Here is a 22,856-nt window from a genome sequence, read left to right on the forward strand (position 1 = left end):
TTTAAACAAAGGGTGCACTGCACCACCAATTTCTTTTTCAATTATTTATTTTTCCTTTCCCTCCTGTAAGAGTAGGTTTTGACTAAAGGTCTGCATCCAAAGTGTTAACTCCCCTGTTGCTGCCTGTCGTGCTAAGTATTCCCAGCATTTTCTGTTTCATATTTCCAGCATCTGCAGTTTGTTGCTTTTAACTTGGGTTATTTGTATAGGTCCTTGCCACACCAACCTAAAGGCAAAGCTTGATGCAGCCTTTTACTGCACAACCCACTTGTCCTCTACACTATAGATCTCTCTCTCCCTCTCTCGCTCTCCCCTCCCCCCTGTGCATTCTCCTTGTTGACAAAAATAATAACTTGTGTGAAATTAAGCATTGGAAGTTATAATGCTGCAGATGAGACTTCGTAAAAGCAAATAACATTGCCAAGAATAAATAGTGCTCTGTTTGACATTTCAACTTCAGTGAGCCATTAAGACCCTTAAGAGCAAGGGTGAAAATATTGGTATTAAATTATAAAGAATAGTGTTTGAATATTCAGATTTTTATTTGCTCCATGCCAGTGATCTCTTATCCATATGCCCATCCCATCTTTATTTGCCAAAAACAAGTCAACCACTTGGTGTTTATTGTATTTTCATTGTTGATCCTCCTCCTCCTCCTCAAATGGCAACAATCTCCGATAGTATTTCTGAGCATAATTTAATATAGATTATACTTAAAAGATGGAATAATTTATGAAATTTTCTACTTAGACCTAGGTAGAGATTGAACATTGTCCATCCCTTGTTGGTCCGTTTTCCTAGAGTCATAGTATGATACAGCATGACTGGCCATTCAAACAATCATGTCTCTTCCCATTAGTCTCATTCCTCTGCTTTTCAATGCCATGCCTTTATTTTGACTTTCATTTATTACTATACATTTTTCCAATTGCTAATTAATTTTCTCCTGGATTAATGTCTCTAAAAGTTCCCTCTCCACTAATGTTCGGCTGGTTGGCCTGTAATTCCTGGGTTTATCCCTCTCCCCATTTTTTTAAACATACAATCCTGCAGTTGTTCTGACCTTGAGGGAGACCATTAACTTTTAAAAAGAAACTTAACTCCTAGTTATTAACTGAATGAATTATGCCATAAGGTTTCAAGTTTCAAACAAAAACCTTTATTGTACAAGAATTAAACAAAGCAAGTACTACTAACTGAACACCATATATTTTCTAAACAATTAGATTTTAAGCTGGAAAATTTTAACAGGACATTCCCTGTTCTACTTTTATTTGCACTAATGGGTTCCCCTATCCTTTCCATGACCTTAAGGATTCCTTCACTTCTCCTGGGACCAAATCAAGGTGTGCCACAGCTGTTAGGAACTCACTTTGATTTTCCCCAGTGTTCCTGCCAGTGCTCAGAGGTATGAGGTTTCTTGGGGTCCTTCCACCAGCACCTAGCTAGGTGACCTTCCAACTTTCTTTAAACTCTTCGATATTGTGGACACCCCAGCTCAAGCCTGGGCCTCACTGCTTTCTTGCTCTGAGACTCCAAAATCAGAAAACACCCTTGTTTCTGATAGCTTTTTGTTTCTGGCCCACAGGTACTGGCAACTTTCTCTACCTGTTTGCAAGTTGTTTCCAGACGTAAGCTGCCTGTTTCAAAGCTGCTCCCAACCTGACTAACTGCTTTTGTGAAAAATCTCTGATTTCAGTCTTTCCTAGACTCAGGGGAGGTGTCAGAGGACTGGAGAATTGCAAACATTACGCCCTTGTTCAAAGAAGCTTGTAGGTCTAAGCCCAGCAATCATAGACCAATCAGTTTAACTTTGGTGGTGGGCAAGATTCCAGAAACAATTATTTGGGATAGATTTAGTAGTCACATGGAAAGATATGAGTTGATAAAGAGGAGCCAGCATGGATTTCTAAAGGGGAAATTGTGTTTAACTAACATGCTGGAGTTTTTTGAAGAGATAACAGAAAAGGTCAGTGAGGGTAATGCTGTTGATGTGGTGTACATGGACTTTCAAAAGACATTTGAAATGTGCCACATAACAGACTTATGAGCAAAGTTATTGTTCATGGAATAAAAAGGGCAGTAGCAATGTGGATACAAAATTGGCTGAAAAATAGGAAACGGGGAATAATGGTCTATGGATGTTTTTTGGGCTGGAGGAAGGTTTGTAGTGGAGTTCCCTAAGGGATGATATTTACCCTTGTTTTTCCTGATATATATTAATGATCTAGATCTTGGTGTGCAGGGGACAATTTCAAAGTTTGTGGATGATACGAAGCTTGGGAGCATTGTGAACTGCGAGGAAGACAATGTAGAACTTCAAAAGGACGTAGACAAGTTGGTGGAGTGGGCAGATAGGTGGCAGATGAAGTTCAATGTGGAGAAGTGTGAGGTGATGCATTTTGGTAGGAAGAACATGGACGTATAAAATAAGGGGTAAAATCATGAAGTGGGTGCAGGAGCAGAGGGACCTGGGTGTATATGTGCATAGATCACTGAAAGTGGCAGGACAGGTGGGAAGAACAATTAATAAAGCATATAGTATCCTGGGTTTTATTAATAGGGGCATAGAGTACAGGAACAGGCAGGTTATGCTGAATTTATATAAGAACTAGTTAGACCTCAGCTAATGTATTGTGTACAGTTCTGGGCGTCACACTATAGGAAGAATGTGAGCACATTGGAAAGAGTGCAGAAGAGGTTTACAAGAATGTTTCCAGGGATGAGAAACTTCAGCTATGAGGATAGATTGGAGAGGTTAGGACTGTTCTCCTTGGAGAAAAGAAAGTTAAGAGGAGATTTGATAGAGATGCTCAAAATCATGAGGGGGCTGGACAGAGTCGATAGGGAGAAGCTGTTCCTGCTCGTAAAGGGATCAAGAATGAGAGGGCACAGATTTAAAGTGATTTGCAAAAGAAGCAATTGTGGCGTGAGTGAAAACATTTTCACACGAGTGTTTCGGGTCTGGAATGTACTGCCTGGAATTGTGGTGGAGGCAGGTTCAATCCAGGCATTCAAGAGGGCATGAGATGATTATTTGAATAGAAACAATGTGCAGGGGTACGGGGAAAAGGTAGGGCAATGGCGCTAGGTCATAATATTCATTTGGAGAGCTGGTGCAGACATGATGGGCTGAATGGCCTCCTTGTGCACTGTTAAAATTCTGTGATAAACCCAAAACAAAAGGGTTCCTCCTTTCATAACTACTTCTGTGGAAACATAACACACCTGGATGCCCCAGATAGAGATGTCAACAAATTAACTCCAATTTTAAACCTGTCTTTTGATCTGAGAATTATATGGATACTTAACATTTTCCTTGTCTACCCGTTGCTTCCAAATCTTTCTCTGATCTGGGGCCCACATGAATAATTTAAACCCCTTCTGAAGACAACTGTAGAGATCTCTACCAAGAAATTCAGGAAGAGGCCACCTTTTATTTTTATTATTTTCCCACTTGCAACACTGACCTTATTAAATAATCACTGACTACAGGTGAGATACTGGGCGTGAGTGGCCTGCAGCAAAGGAGCAAAGGATAAGGAGCAAAGAAGAGGGCTTGTTCCAGCTTGCCAGGGGGTGAGGTCACACACAAGTTCTGCTGGAGAGTATTCGGATGAGGACTTTTTGAAGCTAAGTACAGAAGAAAACTGATGAGTATACTCAATGAAATGCTTGATGCATTGGGCAACCCATGTCCAGAAGCATGGAGCCATTCGAGGCAAAATTGGCTCAGGGCTTTGTGCGGAGCTTGGAGCCTATACTTTCCAGCATGAAAGTAGTGGTCACCTCCACTAGAACACTTGTGGAGCCAACCATGATGTAGCTTCCACCAGAAACCTGAATGCTGCAATGAAGCACAAGGTTGAAGTAATGCAGGCTTCGCTTGTTGCCACATAGGCTCAGCTTGCTGAAATCATGGCTGCCAATAATAGTGTTCAGAGGGGCAATGTCGGGTTTCACAGCAGCCCAACCATCTTACTTCCAACAAATTGCTTGGATTGCTGAGGCACCATCCCAGGGGAGTGGCAGTGGATCCATGGAGGATGAACTAGCTATCTCTCTCACTGAGATGCTGCAGTTTGAAGCTTGACCTTCTGGGTCCAGAGCTGCTTGAGGTTAAAAACAAAAAACTGCGGATGCTGGAAATCCAAAACAAAAACAGAATTACCTGGAAAAACTCAGCAGGTCTGGCAGCATCGGCGGAGAAGAAAAGAGTTGACGTTTCGAGTCCTCATGACCCTTCGACAGAACTTGAGTTTGAGTCCAAGAAAGAGTTGAAATATAAGCTGGTTTAAGGTGTGTGGGGGGAGAGAGAGAGAGAAGTGGAGGGGGTTGGTGTGGTTGAAGGGACAAACAAGCAGTGATAGAAGCAGATCATCAAAAGATGTCACAAACAACAGAACAAAAGAGCACATAGGTGTTAAAGTTGGTGATATTATCTAAACGAATGTGCTAATTAAGAATGGATGGTAGGGCTAATTAAGAATGGATGCTTGAGGTTACCCTCCAAGGTCATCTCCAGACGACTCCATGGAAATTCAACCTTCCACCAGCCATATTGCTGGGGTAACACTGCATAGGAGCAGTAGAACAGGCAAAGGCACACAGAATACAGGCACTAAAGAAATGCATGGTTTACATTTGTAAGCAATATGGCATGAGTTCACTTGTAAATTTGGTTTGGGATGTTTATTTTGTGGTGGCTCTTATTTTTTGCATTGTGGCCAACATGATGTGATATCCAGTAACAAAAGGAAGTTGAGGAGTGCGAGCCTGGTGATAAATGAGGAATTGGGGTTGCTGTCACTAGTTTCTCACTCTAGGTAGTACTTTTATGTAAAGTTGGGCAGTAAAGGGCTATCCTGGTTGCTGAAGCCTTCCTCTCTCTCTCCTCACTGTTCCAGCAGCTCATCATGCTTTGTGTGGCATCTGTCCATTTTCCCATTCAGTTCCGTTCCAAGGAGACTGGGAGAAGTGAGTTCGAACAGAAGCCTTGAAGTCAGGAAAATGTCCCTCGGCATTTGCTACACCATTCCCTGTAGATATTTGAAACTTGGAACAAGAGTGAAAGCACCAAATGCTTGTAAAATTCTATTAGCAGCCAAACTAGAAACTAACCTGTGAGCGGTTAATAAATATTTTGAAAAGCGCTGGTTGAGGGGGGAGTGGGGGGGAATTCTCTCTGCTGTTTAACATGTGTTCAGCTGTCTGAGGTTGAGAGAGGACAGCGACTGGAGTGTTGAGCTGCAAAATGGCAGCATTGGCATCAAATCAGTATTGAATGATGATTGACACAATGATTTGCCTGCTCTGCATACTTCCGGCAGATATTAACACCTTGACCGATTTGGTATCTGGTACAATTCATGGCAGAAGTGTGTTCGCTTACATTGGACACTATTTCGTCCCCAAATGGCACCAGTAGTGCCCAAAATCAGGCACTACCAAACCTGATCTTGCATATGCAGTGTTCTAAACAGTGGGAGTGATTCTTTGCTGCAGTGATAATCTTTTAAATCTTTTAAATTGCTGCAGTGATGTTGTCTTTCTTTTTTGATTGAAGCTTAATTGCAAATTAAAAGAATTGCATGCCTCCAGGACCCAATTTAAAGTAGTGGTTGTGGTTTTGACAAACTGGATATACAGCAAGAAAAGCATCCTGGTTACTGAAACTTTTCTAGATCAATTCAAAATAAAATAATTCTCACTTCCCTCCATATCCATTCCATTCAGTGAAATTGAAAACTTTATTCCTGTGCTAAGTGGGTCATAAATGTCTGTTTGGCATTAATTGCTTAGTAGTTATGGGCAGGATATTAGTCACTGTTGGTAGTGGGGTTCATCTGTTAATCAAATAACTTCTTTCAGTTGTCTTAATTACTTAGTCAATTCAAATGAATGCAGATGCTCAAGCTAGGTAAAGTTCTCCTTTTTCTCTCCCCCTCAAAGCCATTAAAGAATATTTTTTTTTTGGAAAATAAAGTACAAAGGCACAAAATTATTTTATTAAAAGAAGTGCTCTACTTAAATAAGAGCATTGGAAATGTATTTTTAGTAGCAGACTGTATGAATCAAAATTCCACAATTCAGTTATATAATGGATGTTCCTCAACTCCATTTACCCTTTTTTTGCTCCCTATTCTTTGATATCCTTATCTCATAATTTATGTATCTCAGTCTTCAAAGTCTCAGCACCTACAACTTTTTGGAGCAGAGAATTCCATGTTTAATGACCCTTGTGTGGAAAAAAATGTGTCCTGATCTCAGTCCTAAGTGGCCTACCTCTATGTCCTAGTCCTGAATTCTCCCAGCAGAGCTAATTGTTTCTTGGTACCTGCCCAATGTTTTCCCTTTATCATTTTCAAAACCTCAATTCAATCACCGGTAAACCTTTTTATCAACTCTGGGATTACGATCCAGCTTTGTCTAATCTGTCCTTGTAGTTTCACCCTTTAGTCCTAGTATCTGGTTTGGTATCTGGATAGACACCATAAATGAAGAAATCTTATATTTTGTTACCTGATCTTACAATGGCAATTTATAACCAAAAGTAATTGATGTAGTTGCTAAAACAGAATGTATGAAGTGATAATGTTTTTACATGACTAAGATGTAAGTCTTGAATTTTTTTATCCTTTCATGGGATGTGGACATTGCTGGCAAGGCCAGCATGTTACCCATTCCTAACTGACCTTGAGAAGGTGGTGATGAGCCGCCTTGAACCACTGCAGTCCATGTGGTGTAGGTACATACACAGTACTGTTAGGGAGGGAGTTCCAGGTTTTGATTCAGCGACAGTGAACGACAGGAGATTTAGTTCCAAGTCAGACTGGTGTGAGGCTTGGAGAGGAACTTGCAGGTGGTGGTGTTGCCATTTGTCTGCTGCCCTTATCCTTTTAGGTGATAGAGGTTGCAGACTTGGAAGGTGCTTTTAAAGGAGCCTTGGTGAGTTGCTGCAGTGCATTTGTATATCAAGTTGCTGCTGCCACTCTGAGTCAGTGGGGAGAGAATGAGTGTTTAAGTTTGTGGATGATGTGCTGATCAAGTGGGCTGCTTTGTCCTGAATGGTGTTGAGCTTCTTAGTGCTGTTGGAGTTGCACTTATCCAGGCAAGTGGAGAGTATTCCATCACACTCCTGATTTGTGCCTTATAGGTGGTGGATAGGCTTTTGGGAGTCGTGAGGTGAGTTTCTTGCCTCAGAATTCCCAGTCTCTGACCTTCTCTTGTAGCTACAGTATTTATATGGCTACTCCAGTTCAGTTTCTGGTCAATGGTAACCCTCTGGATGTTGATAGTGGGGGATTCAGCGATGGTCATTGAATGTCAAAGGAAGATGGTTAGACTCTCTTTTGTTGGAGATGGTCATTGCCTGGCACTTGTGTAGCATGAATGTCACTTTCCATTTATCAGCACAAGCCTGAATGTTGTCCAGGCCTTGCTGCATGTGGACGCAGACTGCTTCAGTGTGGAGCTGCAAATGGTACTGAACTCGTGTAATCATCAGTGAAGATCTCAATATCTGACCTTATAATGGAGGAAAGGTCACTGATGAAGCAGCTGAAGATGGTTGACCCTCAGACACCACCCTAGAGGAACTCCTGCAATGATATCCTGAGACTGAGATGATTGGCCTGCAACAATCACAATCTTCTTCCTTTATGCTAGGTATAACTCCAACCAGTGGTGAGCTTTCCCCTGATTCCTATTAACTTCAGTTTTGTCAGGACTCTGAGACATTTGGTCAAATGCTGCCTTGATGTCAAGGGTAGTCACTCCCACCTTACCTCTGGAATTCAGTTCTTTTGTCCATGTTGGACCAAGGCTGTAGTGAGGTCAGGAGTCGGGTGGCCCTGGCTTAACCCAAACTGAGCATCAGTGGACTGGTTATTTATTGGCATAAGATTGGGATCTGTGATGCTGGGGACCTGAGGAGGAAGCCAAGATTGATCATTCACTCCACTTCTGGCTGAGGATGGCTGCAAATGCTTCAGCCTTGCCTTTTGCACTGATGTGCTGAGCACCCCCATCACTGAAGATGGGGATGTCGTTGGAGCTGCCTCCTCCGGTTTGTTGTTTAATTGTCTACCACCATTCATGACTGGATATGGCAGGACTGCAAAGCTTTGAGCCCTTGGCTTTAGAGTGAAGTATCTGCCAGGCTAAAAGGTTACAGATTGTGGTTGAATACAATTCTCTTGCTACTGATGGCCCACAATGCCTCACGGATACCCAGTTTTGAGCTGCTAGATCTGTTCTGAATCTAGCCCATTAAACACAGTGGTAATGCCATACAACATGATGGACGGCATCCTCAATGTGAAGATGGGCCTGCTTCTTCACAAGGACTGTGCAGTTGTCATACCAACCTCTACTGACAGGGACAGGTGCTTCTGTGGCAAGTAGATTAGTGAGGACCAGATCTAGGAGGTTCTCTCTCTCTCTCTCTCTCTCTCTCTCTCTCTCTCTCTCTCTCTCTCTCTCTCTCCCCCACCCCTTGTTGGTATTCTCACTACCTGCTGCGAACCCATTCTATCAGATATGGCCTTCAGGGCTCAGTCAGTGGTGATACTGAGCCACTCTTGATGATGGACAGTGAAGTCCCTCACCCAGATTACATCCTGTGCCCTTGCCACCCTCAATACTTCCTTCAGATGACTAACAATTTATCTGCTGAGGGAGAACAGTAGGTGGTAATCAGTAGGAAGTTTCCTTGCTCATGTATGATCTGATGCCATAAGACTTCATGGGATCCAGCTCAATGTTGAGGAGTTCCAGGGCAACTCCCTTCTGATGGTATACTACTGTGCTGCCGCCTCTGCTGGGTCTGTCCTGCTGGTGGGACAGGGAATACCCAGGGGTGGTTAAAGTGGTGTTTGGGACATTGGGCAGAGTGTCGCAGGCGTGAAAAAGATGTTCTACCCGTTGCCCGCAATGGCGGGTTTTTGCACTGTATTGTCCGCTTCCTGCCTCTTTAATTATGCAGCCACAGGAACTACACCATCTCGCTGGTGGGTGGCCTCTGAATCACCCACCATGATGTTACCTTACCGTTTCCTCACTCCTGGTGCCATATCTAAATTGCAACCGTGCACAGAGTTCTCATTGCTTGCAGCCCTGGACTGCTCCAGTGAAGACATGGCCCTGGAAGCCAGAAGAGTTTTTAGTGACCTGTCACTGGAATGCCTCCTGGAGGCCTGCCGTGATGTCCTCCACCCTCTCTGGCTCTGGCCACAGGAGATCCAGCAATCTCACACTCTGGCTTGGGAGGTGGTATCAGTGGAGGTCAGTGCCAATGCTGCACAGGAGAAGTTGGCCATCCAGTGCAGAAAGAGAATGAATGATCTCACCTGTGCCACCAGGGTAAGTCAACCATTTCATCACTCTAAACTCACACACTCACAAGCCCATCACACATTCACTGGCATCTCACTCACTGCCAGCTCAAGGTACATCACCACTCACTCTCTCACATATACCTTCACATCTCCATCTGGCCTCATCTCCTCTGGAGACTGCCTCCTCAGCCTTTAGCATCTTGAGGCCACTTGCACAAATCAACATGTGCTCCCACACACACTCTGGGATATCCCCCTTCCGCAGTACAGCCCTCACCCTGCAGCCTCTTCCCTTACCTGAGGCCACTTCTATCCCTTCTGCAATCAAGCTCTAGCCCTGCAGCTGTCGAAAAGCCACCATTGCCTTACAGTAGATAGAGACCTGCCTGTGAGGCCCCCTAAAAGTGATGTGGTGCTGCTTGCGAAGCCTGGCGCTGATGACCATGAATGCTACCCAAAGCAAGGTAGGCAAATAAACCTTGAAGTCCTGAGCGAAGTGCAGGTTGCCAGGTGCATGTCGCTTATGTACTGCCGTGAAACACGTTGGTGTGATTGCTGGACGATCCAGCGTGGGGGCATGATTTTGGCAAGCAGGGCTTATAATGAGATGCTAAAGTATTGAAATTAGGTTCCCAATATGCGGTGGCGGAAACGCTACCCGCTGTTGACGGTGGAGTGGGCGATCGCAAACTGGTTTCACGAAGGCGTAAAACTGATTTTTGGCCTTCTCACCATATTGTCTGCTTACGTCATCAAACACATCCGCTGCCACCAGGAGTGGAAAATTCTATCGATTGGCTCTAAGATATGATTCTTTGAGTATGACTGTGTCAGGCTGTTGCTTGACTGGTCTTGGGGCTAAAACAAGTTCTGAGCAAGTTTTTCACATACCCAGTGAAGAATTCCTTCACCTTTGTGAAGACTATCCAGGACTTGCAAATCAATAGCAATGCTGTGTCCTTGGGCTTGTTCGATATTGCTAATCTATTCACTAATGTACTTCTCAAGGAAGCTGTAGACATTTTCACCATGTCACTATATCATGGTGATCTAGACATGCCGCTATTGTCTGAATCTGTATTCATTAAAATTAAGAACTTAGCAACTCGCGCAGTTGAGCTGAGTTCACTTTCAACGACACCACGTATTGATGGTGTTGCCATGGGATCCCCTCTGGGCCCAGCTCTTGCTAACATCTTCATTGTTTTACATTAGAAACGCGTCTTAGATGGAATGACCACTAACCTTCTACCCCTGTTTTAATGGGCTCCATCCTACACTCAAATTCAATTTTGAAATGGAGCAATCAGTCGAGTTCCCTTTCCTCGACCTAGTTGAGAAATTTGGCAATGGGTTCTCTACGACCATCTTAACACAAGCCCACCTTCGCTGGTCAATATACATGTTTGGATTCCTACATTTCCACACGCTATAAGATTGGCCTTATTGGCAACCTTGTAAATAGGACCCAAGCAATTTGCTCACTGTGTAAGCTTGATGCTGAAATAAGGCGGGTCAAAGATATCCTGTGGGATAATGGCTACCCCAATCAGATCATTGCTCTCTGTATATCGCGCAAACTCATGAATGGAACAAAGGCTGCCACTTTCAGTCCTGAAAAGTGCCCAGTCTACTTCAGATTACCCTGGAAGGGCTAGATGTTTAAAAAATTTGAATGACAGGTGACACTAGCCATTTCACACTACTACTATGCAGTAGCAACACGAGTGGTATTCTCCACTAATAGAATGCTGTTTTCAAGCTAAAAAGACGTTCTGCCTACCGCACAAATGAGTAATGTGGTATATGAGTTTCAGTGCTGGCATGATGCCAGGTATGTAAGCTGTACATCCCAATGGCTGGCAGATCATGTCAAACAGCATGACCCTTTGACTGTTCCAGATAGGCAGACTCAACCAGACCGTGCTTGCGCAGGCGTCCCGCCCTATCTTCGGTGTGAAGTACTTCAAAACACTGGATTGTGCATGTGCTGCCCTCTCCAGCCCTGTGCATGTGCAAAACTCCCAAGGTCTGTTGGGGCTTGGAACTCCCAGCTCCTACTGCACGAGAAGGTAATTCTGGATCTCATAACTCTGTCTCCACCGATGCTGCCTGACCTGCTGTATATTTCCAGTGTTTTCTGTTTTTATTTCAGATTTCCAAGATATGCAATATTCTGCTTTTTGGTTTGAAATCTAACTTGGTCACCGGCAATTTAAATTAGTGATAGCGTGATTACATTAAAGCCAAATCAATTGTCCCAATTTTATTACTTAGAATGTATGCAGCACAGAAGCAGGCTATCTGGCACAATTGGTCCATGCTGTCCTTTATGCTCCACCTGATACTCCTTCCGATATTCCTCACATAACCTGTAACAACATGACCCTCAATTTCTTTCTCTCTCATAATGCACCTTATACTATTCATCTCAACCATTACCTGTGGTACCACATTCCACGTTCTTACCACTTGATTTCCTTTTTAATTTCTTGATGACTAGTAGCCTCTCATTTTCCTTTTCCCCAGAAGTAGAAATGCTCTCTGTCTACCTTAGCAAAACATCCTCAGAAATTAAAAGACCTTTACTAGGTCACCTTTCTTAGCCTTCTCTTTTCAAGAGAAGAGAGACCCAGCCAGCTCATCCTTTTATGTTAGGCAGAACATCACAGTTCTGATATCATCCTGGTAAATCTCTTATGCAACCATTCCAGTCCCTCTACCTACTTTTTATACTATGGTGGCAAGAATTATATACAGTAGTCCAAGTATGGTCTAATCAAGGTTCAGTTCAATCTTAACATAGCTTCTCTGCTTTTCAATTCTAACTCTCTGGCAATAACCCCTAAAACTAGTGCATGGTTTGCTTTTTTTAATGAACTTTATTCACCTATATTGCTATTTTTACTGATTTATGTATTTATACTTCCAGGTTCCTTTATACTTCATTTAGATTTTTATTTTCCAAGTAGCATGCAACCTCATTTTTATTAACAAAATGTAATACCCTACAGGTACCATTGTAGAAATGAATTTGCTGTTATGTGCTCATTTTGCAAGTTTATTAATGTTACCTTGTAATTTGTTGCAGCCTTTTTCAGTGTTGACCGTTGCCTCCAACCCCCAGATATTTATGATGTTCCTCAAATTTATAAATTGTGTTTTTGATCCCTCAATCTAAATTGTTAATACAAACTGTGAACAACTGTGGTCCCAGCAGTGATCCTTGTGCAACCCCACTTTCTACCGACAGGAGTAGTGGACGTTTCCACTAAACAACTTTGGAAAATTTGGAATTCTGCCCGCTTTGCACAACAACATAGTTTCCAATAATTGCTGATAACAGTTTAGGAAGCTGCTGCCTCAGACCAATGGCATTTCATTTAAATGTTTATTTAGGGTTGGGGGCATTCAAACCTGCAGCATGTCAGCTGTAAATTGCATCCACATATAATGAGTGTCTAGGATTTCTAAATGTCCATAATTACACTGGAAGATGATATAAAGAACAGCAATATTTAAGTGTTTATTCTAGCCATTTCTTAATTGTTATCTATTTCTATTCGTTTCTTTTTGTTGCCTTTTATGTTCTTGTAAGCCTTTATGGCAATTGTTGTAGGGACCCAATCATTTTGGATTTTTATAAACGGACATAAAGTACAAGAGTAATTGTAAAGTAAAAGGTCATACATTTTGGGGCATCTTGATGAAATGGCATGTACACTGTGGTAAGATATGAAAAGATTGGATGAACAGCCTATAGTTCAAATAAACATTCTCCTGAAAGTGCAATTAGTGGATGGCATGATTAAAGGAAGTCAGTGGCATTTTCTTATTTTTAAATAGTGGCATAGAGTGCAAGAGTAAAGAAGTAGGGATAAATTTGTATAAACTATTTGGACTATTAATAGAATATCAACAATACAAAAGCAAAATACTGCAGATGCTGGAAATCCAATGTAAAAACTGTAAATGCTGGAAATACTGCGTCATTCAGATGGCATCTGTGGAGAGAGAAGCAGTTAACCTTTCAAGTCAATGACAAAAGGTGTCACCTGACCTGAGTATTCGCAACATTTTCTGTTTTTTTTTAAACAGCCACAAGAACTTGTAGTTGTACAGTGCCTTGAATGTAATAAAAGATCAAAAGCACTTCACAGGACAGGAGCGTTATCAAATAAAATTTGATTTAGAGTCAGACAGAGAAATTAAGGCAGATAACCAAAAGCTTGGTCAAAGAGGTATGCTTAAGGAATGTCTTAGAAGATACAAGAAAAGCGGAAAGGTTTAGGGAGAGAATTCTGGAGTTTAGGGCCTTGGCAGCTGAAGGCACAGCTGCTAATGGGGCAGTGATTAAAATTAATGTGGGGGTGGGGGGCGGAGATGGAGGAGTGTGGGGAGGTGGTTGGAGGAGGGTAGAGGAGTGCGGGGAGGTGGTTGGTTGTAGGGCTGGAGAGGATACAGAGTTAGGGAAGGGTGAGGCTATGGAGGAATTTGAAACCAGGTGAGAATTTTCAAATATTAAAATTATAAAGTATGCACAGCACCAGTTCTGATTGTAATCTCAATCCCACATTTCTGCCCACCCCCTTGTTAATCAAGAATCTATCTAGCTCTGCCTCAAAAATATTCAGAGACTCTGCTTCCACTACCGTCTGAAAGAAGAAATGTCTCCTCATCTCTGTCTTAAATGAGCGACCCCTTATTTTTAAACAGTGACCCCTTGTTCTAGATTCTCCCACAAGAAGAAACATCCTCTCCATAACCACCCTGACAAGTCCCCTCAGGATCTTAAAGGTTTTGATTAAGTCGCCTCTTACTCTTCTAAATTCCAGTGGATACAAGCCTAACCTGTCCAACCTTTTCTCATAAGACAACCTGCTCATTCCTAGTATTCGTCTAGTAAACCTTCTCTGAACTGCTTCTAACACATTTACATCTTTCCTTAAATAAGGAGACCAGTATTGTACACAGTACTTCGGATGTAGTCTCACTAGTGCTTTGTACAACTGAAGCATGACCTCCCTACATTTGTAATAGAAACATAGAAAATAGGAGCAGGAGTAGGCCATTTGGCCCTTCAAGCCTGCTCCGCCATTCATTATGATCATGGCTGATCATCCAACTCGATAGCCTGCTCCTGCTTTCTCCCCATATCCTTTGATCCCCTTCGCCCCAAGAACTATATCTAACTCCTTCTTGAAAACATACAATGTTTTGGCCTCAACTGCTTTCTGTGGTAAAGAATTCCACAGGCTCACCGCTCTCTGGGTGAAGAAATTTCTCCTCATCTCAGTCCTAAATGGTCTACCCTGTATCCTCAGACTGTGACCCCTGGTTCTGGACTCCCCCACCATTGGGAACATCCTGCATCTACCCTGTGTAGTCCTGGTAGAATTTCATAGGTTCCAAGAGATCTCCCCTCATTCTTCTGAACTCCAGCGAATATAATCCTAACTGACTCAATCTCTCCTCATATGTCAGTCCCGCCATCCCGGGAATCAGTCGGGTAAACCTTCGCTGCACTCCCTTTTTAGCAAGAACATCCTTCCTTAGATAAGGAGACCAAAACTGCATACAATATTCCAGGCGTGGTCTCACCAAGGTTCTGTACAATTGCAGCAAGACATCCCTGTTCCTGTATTCAAATCCTCTGGCTATGAAGGCCAACATACTTTTTGCTTTCTTTACCGCCTGCCGCACCTGCATGCTTACTTTCAGTGACTGGTGTACGAGGACACCCAGCTCTTGTTGCACATCCCCCTCTCAATTTATAGCCGTTCAGATAATGGTCTGCCTTCCTGTTTTTGTTACCAAAGTGGATAACCTCACATTTATCCATATTATACTGCAACTGGCATTCATTTGCCCACTCACTCAGCTTGTCCAAATCACACTGAAGCATCTCTGCATCCTCCTCACAGCTCACCCTCCCACCCAGCTTTGTGTCATCTACAAATTTGGAGATATTACATTTAGTTCCCTCATCTAAATCATTAATATATATTGTGAATAGCTGTTCAATTCCCCACACAATAAATGATAACATTCTATTAGCTTTCCTAATTACTTGCTGTACCTGCATACTAGCCTTTTGTGATTCACGCACTAGGATACCCAGAGCCCTCTGAGTCTCAGAGCTTGGCCAATCTCTCACCATTTAGATAATCAGCTTCCTTTTTATTCTTCCTGCCAAAGTGAACAATTTCACATTTGCTCACATTATTCTCTATTTGCCAGATCTTTGCCCACTCACTTAATCTATCTATGTCACTTTGTATGTCCTCTTCACAATTTACTTTCCTACCTATCTCTGTGTCGCCAGTAAATTTAGCAACCATTCCTTCGGTTCCTTCATCTAAGCCATTTGTATAAATTATAAAAAGTTGAGGCCCCAGCACTGATCCCTGTGGCATACCACTTGCCACACCCTGCCAACCAGAAAAATACCCAATTATGCCTACCCTCTGTTCCCCATTAGCTAACCAGTCTTCTATCCATGCCAGTATGTTATTCCCTATACCATGAGCTTTTATTTTACGCAATAACCTTTGATGTGCACTTATCACATGTCTTCTGGAAATCTAAGTACAGTACATCCACCGGTTCCCCTTCATCCGCAGCACATGTGACTCCTTCAAAGAACTCCAATAAATTGGTTAAACGTGATTTTCCTTTCACAAATTCATGTTGACTCTGCCTGATTGCCTTGAATTTTTCTAAGTGCCCTGCTATTACATCTTTAATAATAGCTTCTAATATTTTTCCTATGACAGATGTTGGGCGAACTGACCTAGAGTTTCCTGCTTTCTGTTTCCCTCCTTCTTTGAATAAAGGAGTTACATTTGCTATTTTCCAATCTAATGGAACCCTTCCCTGAACCTAAGGAATTTTGGAAAATTAGAACTAATGCATCAACTATCTCACTTGTCATTTCTTTCAAGACAAGGTGAAGGACTTGGGGATTTGCCAGCCTGTAGCCCCAATAATTTGCTCAATACCATTCCCTAGTAATTGTAATTTTCCCAAGTTCCTACCTCACTTCCATTTCTGATTTACAGCTATTTCTGGGATGTTACTTGTGCTCCCTATAGTGAAGTCCGAAGCAAAATACCTGTTTAATTCATCCACCATCTCCCTACTTTCCATTATCAGTTCCCCAGATGCACTTTCTGTAGGACCAATGCTCACCTTAAGTCTTTTTCTATTTAAATATCTATAGAAACTCTTACTTTCTGCTCCTTGCTAGCTTTCTCTTGTACTCTAATTTTCCCCTCATTATTCTCTATCACAGAAAGTGATGAATGCTCAGTCATTGACAGAGATTGATAGATTTTTGGTTACTTGGAATTGAGGGATCTGGCTGTAGTGCATAAACGTGGAGTTGAGGTAGGAGATGAGCATGATTTACTGACAGGTGGAGCAGGCTCAAAGGGCCAAAAGGCGCACTCCTTTTCCTCATGTTCTTGTGTCTAACAAGTTGTCTATAAAAGCATAAAGATTAACCATTTAAAATACAGATATAATTGGACAAACTTGCATCTTGATGAGAGTTTGAGTTAATAATCTGCTCCCAGGCCCTGTTGTACAGCAGCATTTGCAGAAGCCTAGCAGGTGTCTTCCTTTTAGTTTAATTCTCTTCATATCATTTATCTCCCTACATCTGGGTTTGAAAACTTATATAAGGAATAGCCAGATCAAACTCAATGCCACATCACACAGCTGTGCATATGTTAGGCCAGTGTTTCCCAAGCGTTTCTGGCCACGGAGCCCTTTTCACCTCCCAAGAGTATTGATGGAACGCTTAAGAAAGGTTCTCATTATGTTGAAGAGTTAAACTACAAAAAATTATTGTTTTTGTGCAATAGGTACAAACATACAAAAACAAATTTATAGAAGTATTTCTCTTTCTTATACATATACATTTATTATAATTAAAATGTCCTCTTCAGCAAAGTACTCGTCTTTCTTACTTTTTGCCATTTTTAATGAGAGGAGTGATGCTGCTGCTTTTGCTCACATTCGTTTAATATTAGGGGTGATACTGGAAAGCTGGATTCTCGTAAAAGACACTAGCTGGGATTTTCCACTCCCATTTGTGGCGGGTGTCATAGAGAGTTGGAGTGGAAAATAAAAGGGGATCGCAAAAATCAGTTTCACGTTGTAGTAAAACCAGTTTGTGATTGCTCCACCTGTCATTGGAGGGCCGTGTTTCCCGCCGCCGCACATCGGGAACCTAATTTCAATAAACCAGGATCTCATTATAAGCTCTGCTTGTCAGAATCACCCCCCACCCCACGCCCACCACCCCCACCCAAACGCTGGATCATGACATGCTGATGTGTTTCACAACTGTACATAAGCAGTGTGCACCAGGCGACCTGCACTTCGCTCAGGACTTTGAGGTTTGTTTGCCTACCTTGCTTTGGACAGCACTTGCGGTCATCAGCGCAGGCTTTGCAGGCAGCACCGCATTGCTTTTAAGGGGGGGCTCATAGGCAAATCTCTACCTACAGAACAGGTGTAAAGGCTCTTCAATGGCTGAAGGGCTAGGGCTTGCTTGGGGAAGGAGGAGAAGTGGCCTCAGGCAAGAGAAGAGACTACAGGGCAAGCGCTATACTGGAGAAGGGTGTTATTCCAGGGTGTGTGGAGGCCACGTGTTGATCAGTGCAAGTGGCCTAGATGGTATATGTGAGAGAGTGAGTGGTAATGTCCCTTGAACTGGCAGTGAGTGAGATGCCAATAAATGTGTGATGGCCTTGTGAGTGTGTGTTTAGAGTGATGAAATAGTTGACTTTGGTGGTACAGATGAGATCATTCATTCTCTTTCTACACTGGATGGCCAAGCTCTTCTGTGCAGCGTTGGCACTGACCACCACTGCCACTGCCACCCAAGCTGGAGAGGTGAGATTGCTGGACCTCCTGCAGCCAGAATGGGAGTAGAGGACATCATGGTGGCCTCCAGAAGGCATTCCAGTGACAGGTCACTGAACTCTTCTTGGATTTCGGGGCCTTGTCTTCACTGCAATAGTCCTGGGCTGCAAGCATTGAGAACCATGTGTACAGCTGCAGTTTAGATATGGCAGCCGAGTGAGAAAACGGTGAGATATTGGCGTGGCAGGTGATTCAGAGGCCATCCGCTAGCGATACAGCACATTTCCTGCACCTGCTTAATTAATGAGGTAGGAAGGGTGAGTTTTTGTGCCATACCGTCCCGCTTCCCCTCTTCCGCCCCCGCTTCCCCTCTTCCGACCCCGCTTCTCCTCTTCCCCGCCCCCCCCCCCGCCCGCCGTCCCCTCTTCCGCCCCCCCGCCCGCCGTCTCCTCTTCCGCCCCGCCCGCCTGCCGTCCCCTCTTCCGCCCCGCCTGCCGTCCCCTCTTCCGCCCCGCCCGCCGTCCCCTCTTCCTCCCCTCCTCCTCCTCCAGTCTTCCCCCCTCCTCCTTCTCCTCTCTTCCCCCCTCCTCCTTCTCTCTTCCGCCCCTCCTCCTCCTCTCTTCCCCCCCTCCTCCTCCTTCTCCTCTCTTCCCCCCTCCTCCTCCTTCTCCTCTCTTCCCCCCTCCTCCTCCTCCTCCTCTCTTCCCCCCTCCTCCTCCTCCTCCTCTCTTCCCCCTCCTCCTCCTCCTCCTCCTCTCTTCCCCCTCCTCCTCCTCCTCTCTTCCCCCTCCTCCTCCTCCTCCCTTCCCCCCTCCTCCTCCTCTTTTCCCCCCCTCCTCTCTCCCCCGCTCCTCCTCCTCTCTTTCCCCCCTCCTCTTTTCCCCCCTCTCTTATCTCCCCCCTCCTCCTCTGTTGTCTCTCTCCCCACCCCACCCTGGCCTTCCTCCCCCCCCCTCCCCACCCCCTGCCTTTCCCCCCCTCCCCACCCCCTGCCTTCCCCCTTCCACCCCCCCCGCCTTCCCCCCCACCCTTGCCTTCGCCTTCCATCCCCCCCCACCCCCACCCCCCTTGCCTTCCACCCCCCAACCCCCCTTGCTGCCCCCTGTCTGCCCCCACCACCCCTGCCTTCCCCCCCCCCACCCCCCCACCCATGCGTTCCCCCCCGCCTTCCCCCCACCCCCCCACCCTTGCCTTCCCCCCACCCACCCACCCCCCCTTGCCTTCCACCCCCCTTGCCTTCCACCCCCCACCCCACCCCCTTGCCTTCCCCCCCCCACCCCCCATTGCTTCCCCCCTCTCTTGTGTCCCCTGTCTCTCCTCCTTCGCCCCACCCTTCGCTTTCGACCTGGAAACTTATGGACAGCTCGTCCAGTCATGTGCTGGTTTCTCCCTGCTTTGGCTGCTTGTAGTCTCACTAGTGCCTCTGATTGGATAAGCAGCTTTATAGCTTTTTTCAAATGTATGGCAGTTGAATGCCATAAATTGCACAAACCTGGCCTACTGGGGAACCCCTTGACGTATCAAATGGAACCCCAGGGTTGCGCAGAAACACAGCTCGGAAAACCCTGTATTATGCAATATATGGCCAACTGGGATGGGGGTGGGCAGGGGAAGATAGGTGGAATTACACAATTCCTTTGTTTCAATTTTCGCACGCAAGTCCTCAATTCATCCATAATTGTGCAATCCTATTGCCATGCCGTAGCTAAATACTTTATCATTAATTCAGTTGAGTTTCCTTGAACACTGAGGCTTCTCCACAATTTCAGAACACTACAATTATTTTTTTAAGCGCAATATTTATGGCATTAACTTTGGGAATGTTTGCTTGGGGCTTTTATTTAAAACTATAATCTTATCTGTTCACGTATCAAAAGCATAGTTCTCAATTAGAAATATTCCTTTTAAATAGTGTGATACGTTTACCTCTTTGCCTGTGGGGGAATGGATTATAATTTAAGATATTTAGCTAAGGATTTTCAAAGTGAAAACTGAAAGCGAATGATTTTTTGCTTTTTATGGAAAATGTGGAAAGCCTCATCAGCCCTGTATTCCCTTTTGCTTCATTTTTCACATTTTAATAACTTAAGTATTTCCTTTTTTTTGTCTGACATCTAGGATGACATAATGTCATTTGAGGCTGAGAAACAGGTGGTGTATCTACAGGTTTATCGTCCTGTTTACTTTCAACTAGTTGATGTTCTGCTGCACAAGGCTCAGTTTCCCTCCGATGAAGAATATTCCTCCTGGTCTTCTGATGAAAAAGAGCAATTTAGGATATACAGGTGAGGAAGTAATGTATGTTTGCTTTTAACGAATTGTTTATAACTGAACAGTTTTTAATTGGGAATATCTGAGTACCTACAGTCCTTTAAAGTTGCATGTTCTTTTCAAGGCTTGCATTTTTATTTTAAAACTCCTTAATCATTCAATAGCTGGTGATAGCACGAGGCAGCTGATAAAACCTGTTCCAATCCGTTGTATTGTGCAATTAGGTGATGTGGAAGCCTGATTGATTTGCTTGGTTGATTTTATGGTTCTGATTTTTTTTATTCTGTGAATTCCATGGTGTCACCTATGACATCAGAAGAAGACCACCTTGTATATCCTCATACAGGACTTAATCAGTTTAAAATTCCAAATAAGCAAAGGAGAGCGTTTGCTTTTTTTTGGGGGGGTGCTCCCCAATGGCTCAGAGGACACGTTAACATTAGTGAGTAGCTGAGCCACACTGAACTGAAATATTTTGAGTTTAATCCCTAATCTCTGAGTTGGCTGACCGTAGTTGGGGTGATAGTCACAGCAGGGGATGCTGTAATTGGCCATACTTCTGAGGCAGGGAGAAAACCATTCGTGGTGTTTGCTTCTGGTTATTATGCAGTGACCTTTTCTAAAATTGGCATGCGGACAAGTGCGAACAGGATTGGGATTGTTTGAGAAGACATAGGACTCGCCCCAAAAAAATGCCAATCTATTAAGGAGATGAAGAAAAATTGTTTCTTTTTATGATGGCTTAGAGATGGTTACCCTGACCTCCTGAGTCAGAGGTTGTAGGTTCAAGCTATGTCATAAACATGTAGTCTAGGTTTCTACTTTAGTACAGTACTGAAATAAACAATAAACAATTAAAAACAAAAACAGAATTAGCTGGAAAAACTCAGCAGGTCTGGCAGCATCGGTGGAGAAGAAAAGAGTTGACGTTTCGAGTCCTCATGACCCTTCAACAGAACTAGGAATAAACAATTAAATACTGCATTGCTAGAGTTACTGTCTTCTGGATGAGATGTTAAAACAAAATCCCTTCTGCTTGCTGAGGTGAATATAAAAGATACCATGGTACTATTCAAAGACTGAGCAGTTCTGCTGGTATCCCAAACAACACAATTTATCAATGATCATTACCAAGGCAAATTATCCGATCATTTATCTTTTTGCTATGTACAAATTATTTGCCATGTTTGCTAAAGTAGCAACTAGGACTACAATTCAAATGTAATTAATTGGCTGTGAAGTGCTTTTGAACCTCTTGAAGATGAGAAGTGCCGTTTAATTCCAAGTTCTTTCTTCCTTTTTTCAGCAATAGATATGAAGAAATTTTGGTTTTTTAAGTTAACACATGGTAAAATTATTTGAAACTTATTTAGTTAATCCTGATTGCAAACTTGACCAGCCTGTCAGAATAGATCTCAACAGGGGTTCTGCTTAGCTGCTAGATTGATTCCTGGGATGAGAGTTGTTATGAGGAGTGATTAAGCAGGATTGACTGATTTATTCTCTGGATTGTAAAAGGATGAGGTGATCTCCTTGAAATGCATACAATTCTGAGAGAGCTTGACAGGGCAAATGTTGAGAGATTGTTTCTTCTGCTTTGAGAGTCCAGAAACTGCAGTCATATTCTCAGGATAAGAGCGCTGACCATTTAAGACTGAGATGAGGAGAAATTTCTTCACTGAGACGATTGTGAATCTTTAGAACCCTCTATCCTAAAAGGTGCTTAGTAAAGAGTATTTCCAAGACTGAGATTGATTTAGATTTTTGGACACTAAATGAATCAAAGGCTATGGGGGTTCAGCAGGAAAGTGGAGGTTGAGGTGGGAGTTCAAACCAGGATCTTATTGAATGGCGAAGCAGGCTCGAGGAGCGGCATGGCCTACTCTTACTTCTATTTCTTGTGCTCTTCTGTTAAACTCTTAAATTTCAGTACAACTTAACATACACCTACACTTATGCGTTTGTAGTGAAGGACTTGAAATGAGTATTTTTAGCTGTGTATATATGCCTTGCAAACAGCACCAATTAACATCTGTTCAACTTCATTAGAACAGTAAAGAATTCTAATTGTTTTAAATCATAAATGGGATTTTCAGTTGTTTACAATGTTTATTTGGTTGCAAATGTATTATAGTTTTGCTTTGATATTTATTTCAAATAAAATTTATACTTTTTCTTGGTAGGGTTGATATTTCTGATACCTTGATGTATGTATATGAGATGCTGGGAGCTGAGTTGTTAAGTAACCTCTACGACAAACTAGGAAGGCTTTTAACTAACACTGAGCAACCAACCTCATGGCAGGTGAGCATTACATTGCTCTACTATTGTGCTAAGAGTTTATATAAAATGCTTATGTTCAGTTTATTATAA

The 22,856-nt window shown here is 43.2% G+C and overlaps 1 protein-coding gene across 1 annotated transcript in view; it reads left to right on the plus strand.

The window, feature by feature from the left end:
• ipo13b (importin 13b) overlaps positions 1-22,856 on the plus strand; it is a 231,266-nt gene that overhangs the window by 54,448 nt on the left and 153,962 nt on the right. Inside the window, exons 5-6 of the mRNA XM_041208611.1 lie at positions 20,331-20,497; positions 22,667-22,787. Of these exons, the coding sequence (XP_041064545.1) occupies positions 20,331-20,497; positions 22,667-22,787 (288 nt within the window). The remainder of the gene's footprint in view (positions 1-20,330; positions 20,498-22,666; positions 22,788-22,856) is intronic.

This window comes from Carcharodon carcharias, chromosome 16 (genome assembly GCF_017639515.1).
Source record: "Carcharodon carcharias isolate sCarCar2 chromosome 16, sCarCar2.pri, whole genome shotgun sequence".
Taxonomy (NCBI): domain Eukaryota; kingdom Metazoa; phylum Chordata; class Chondrichthyes; order Lamniformes; family Lamnidae; genus Carcharodon; species Carcharodon carcharias.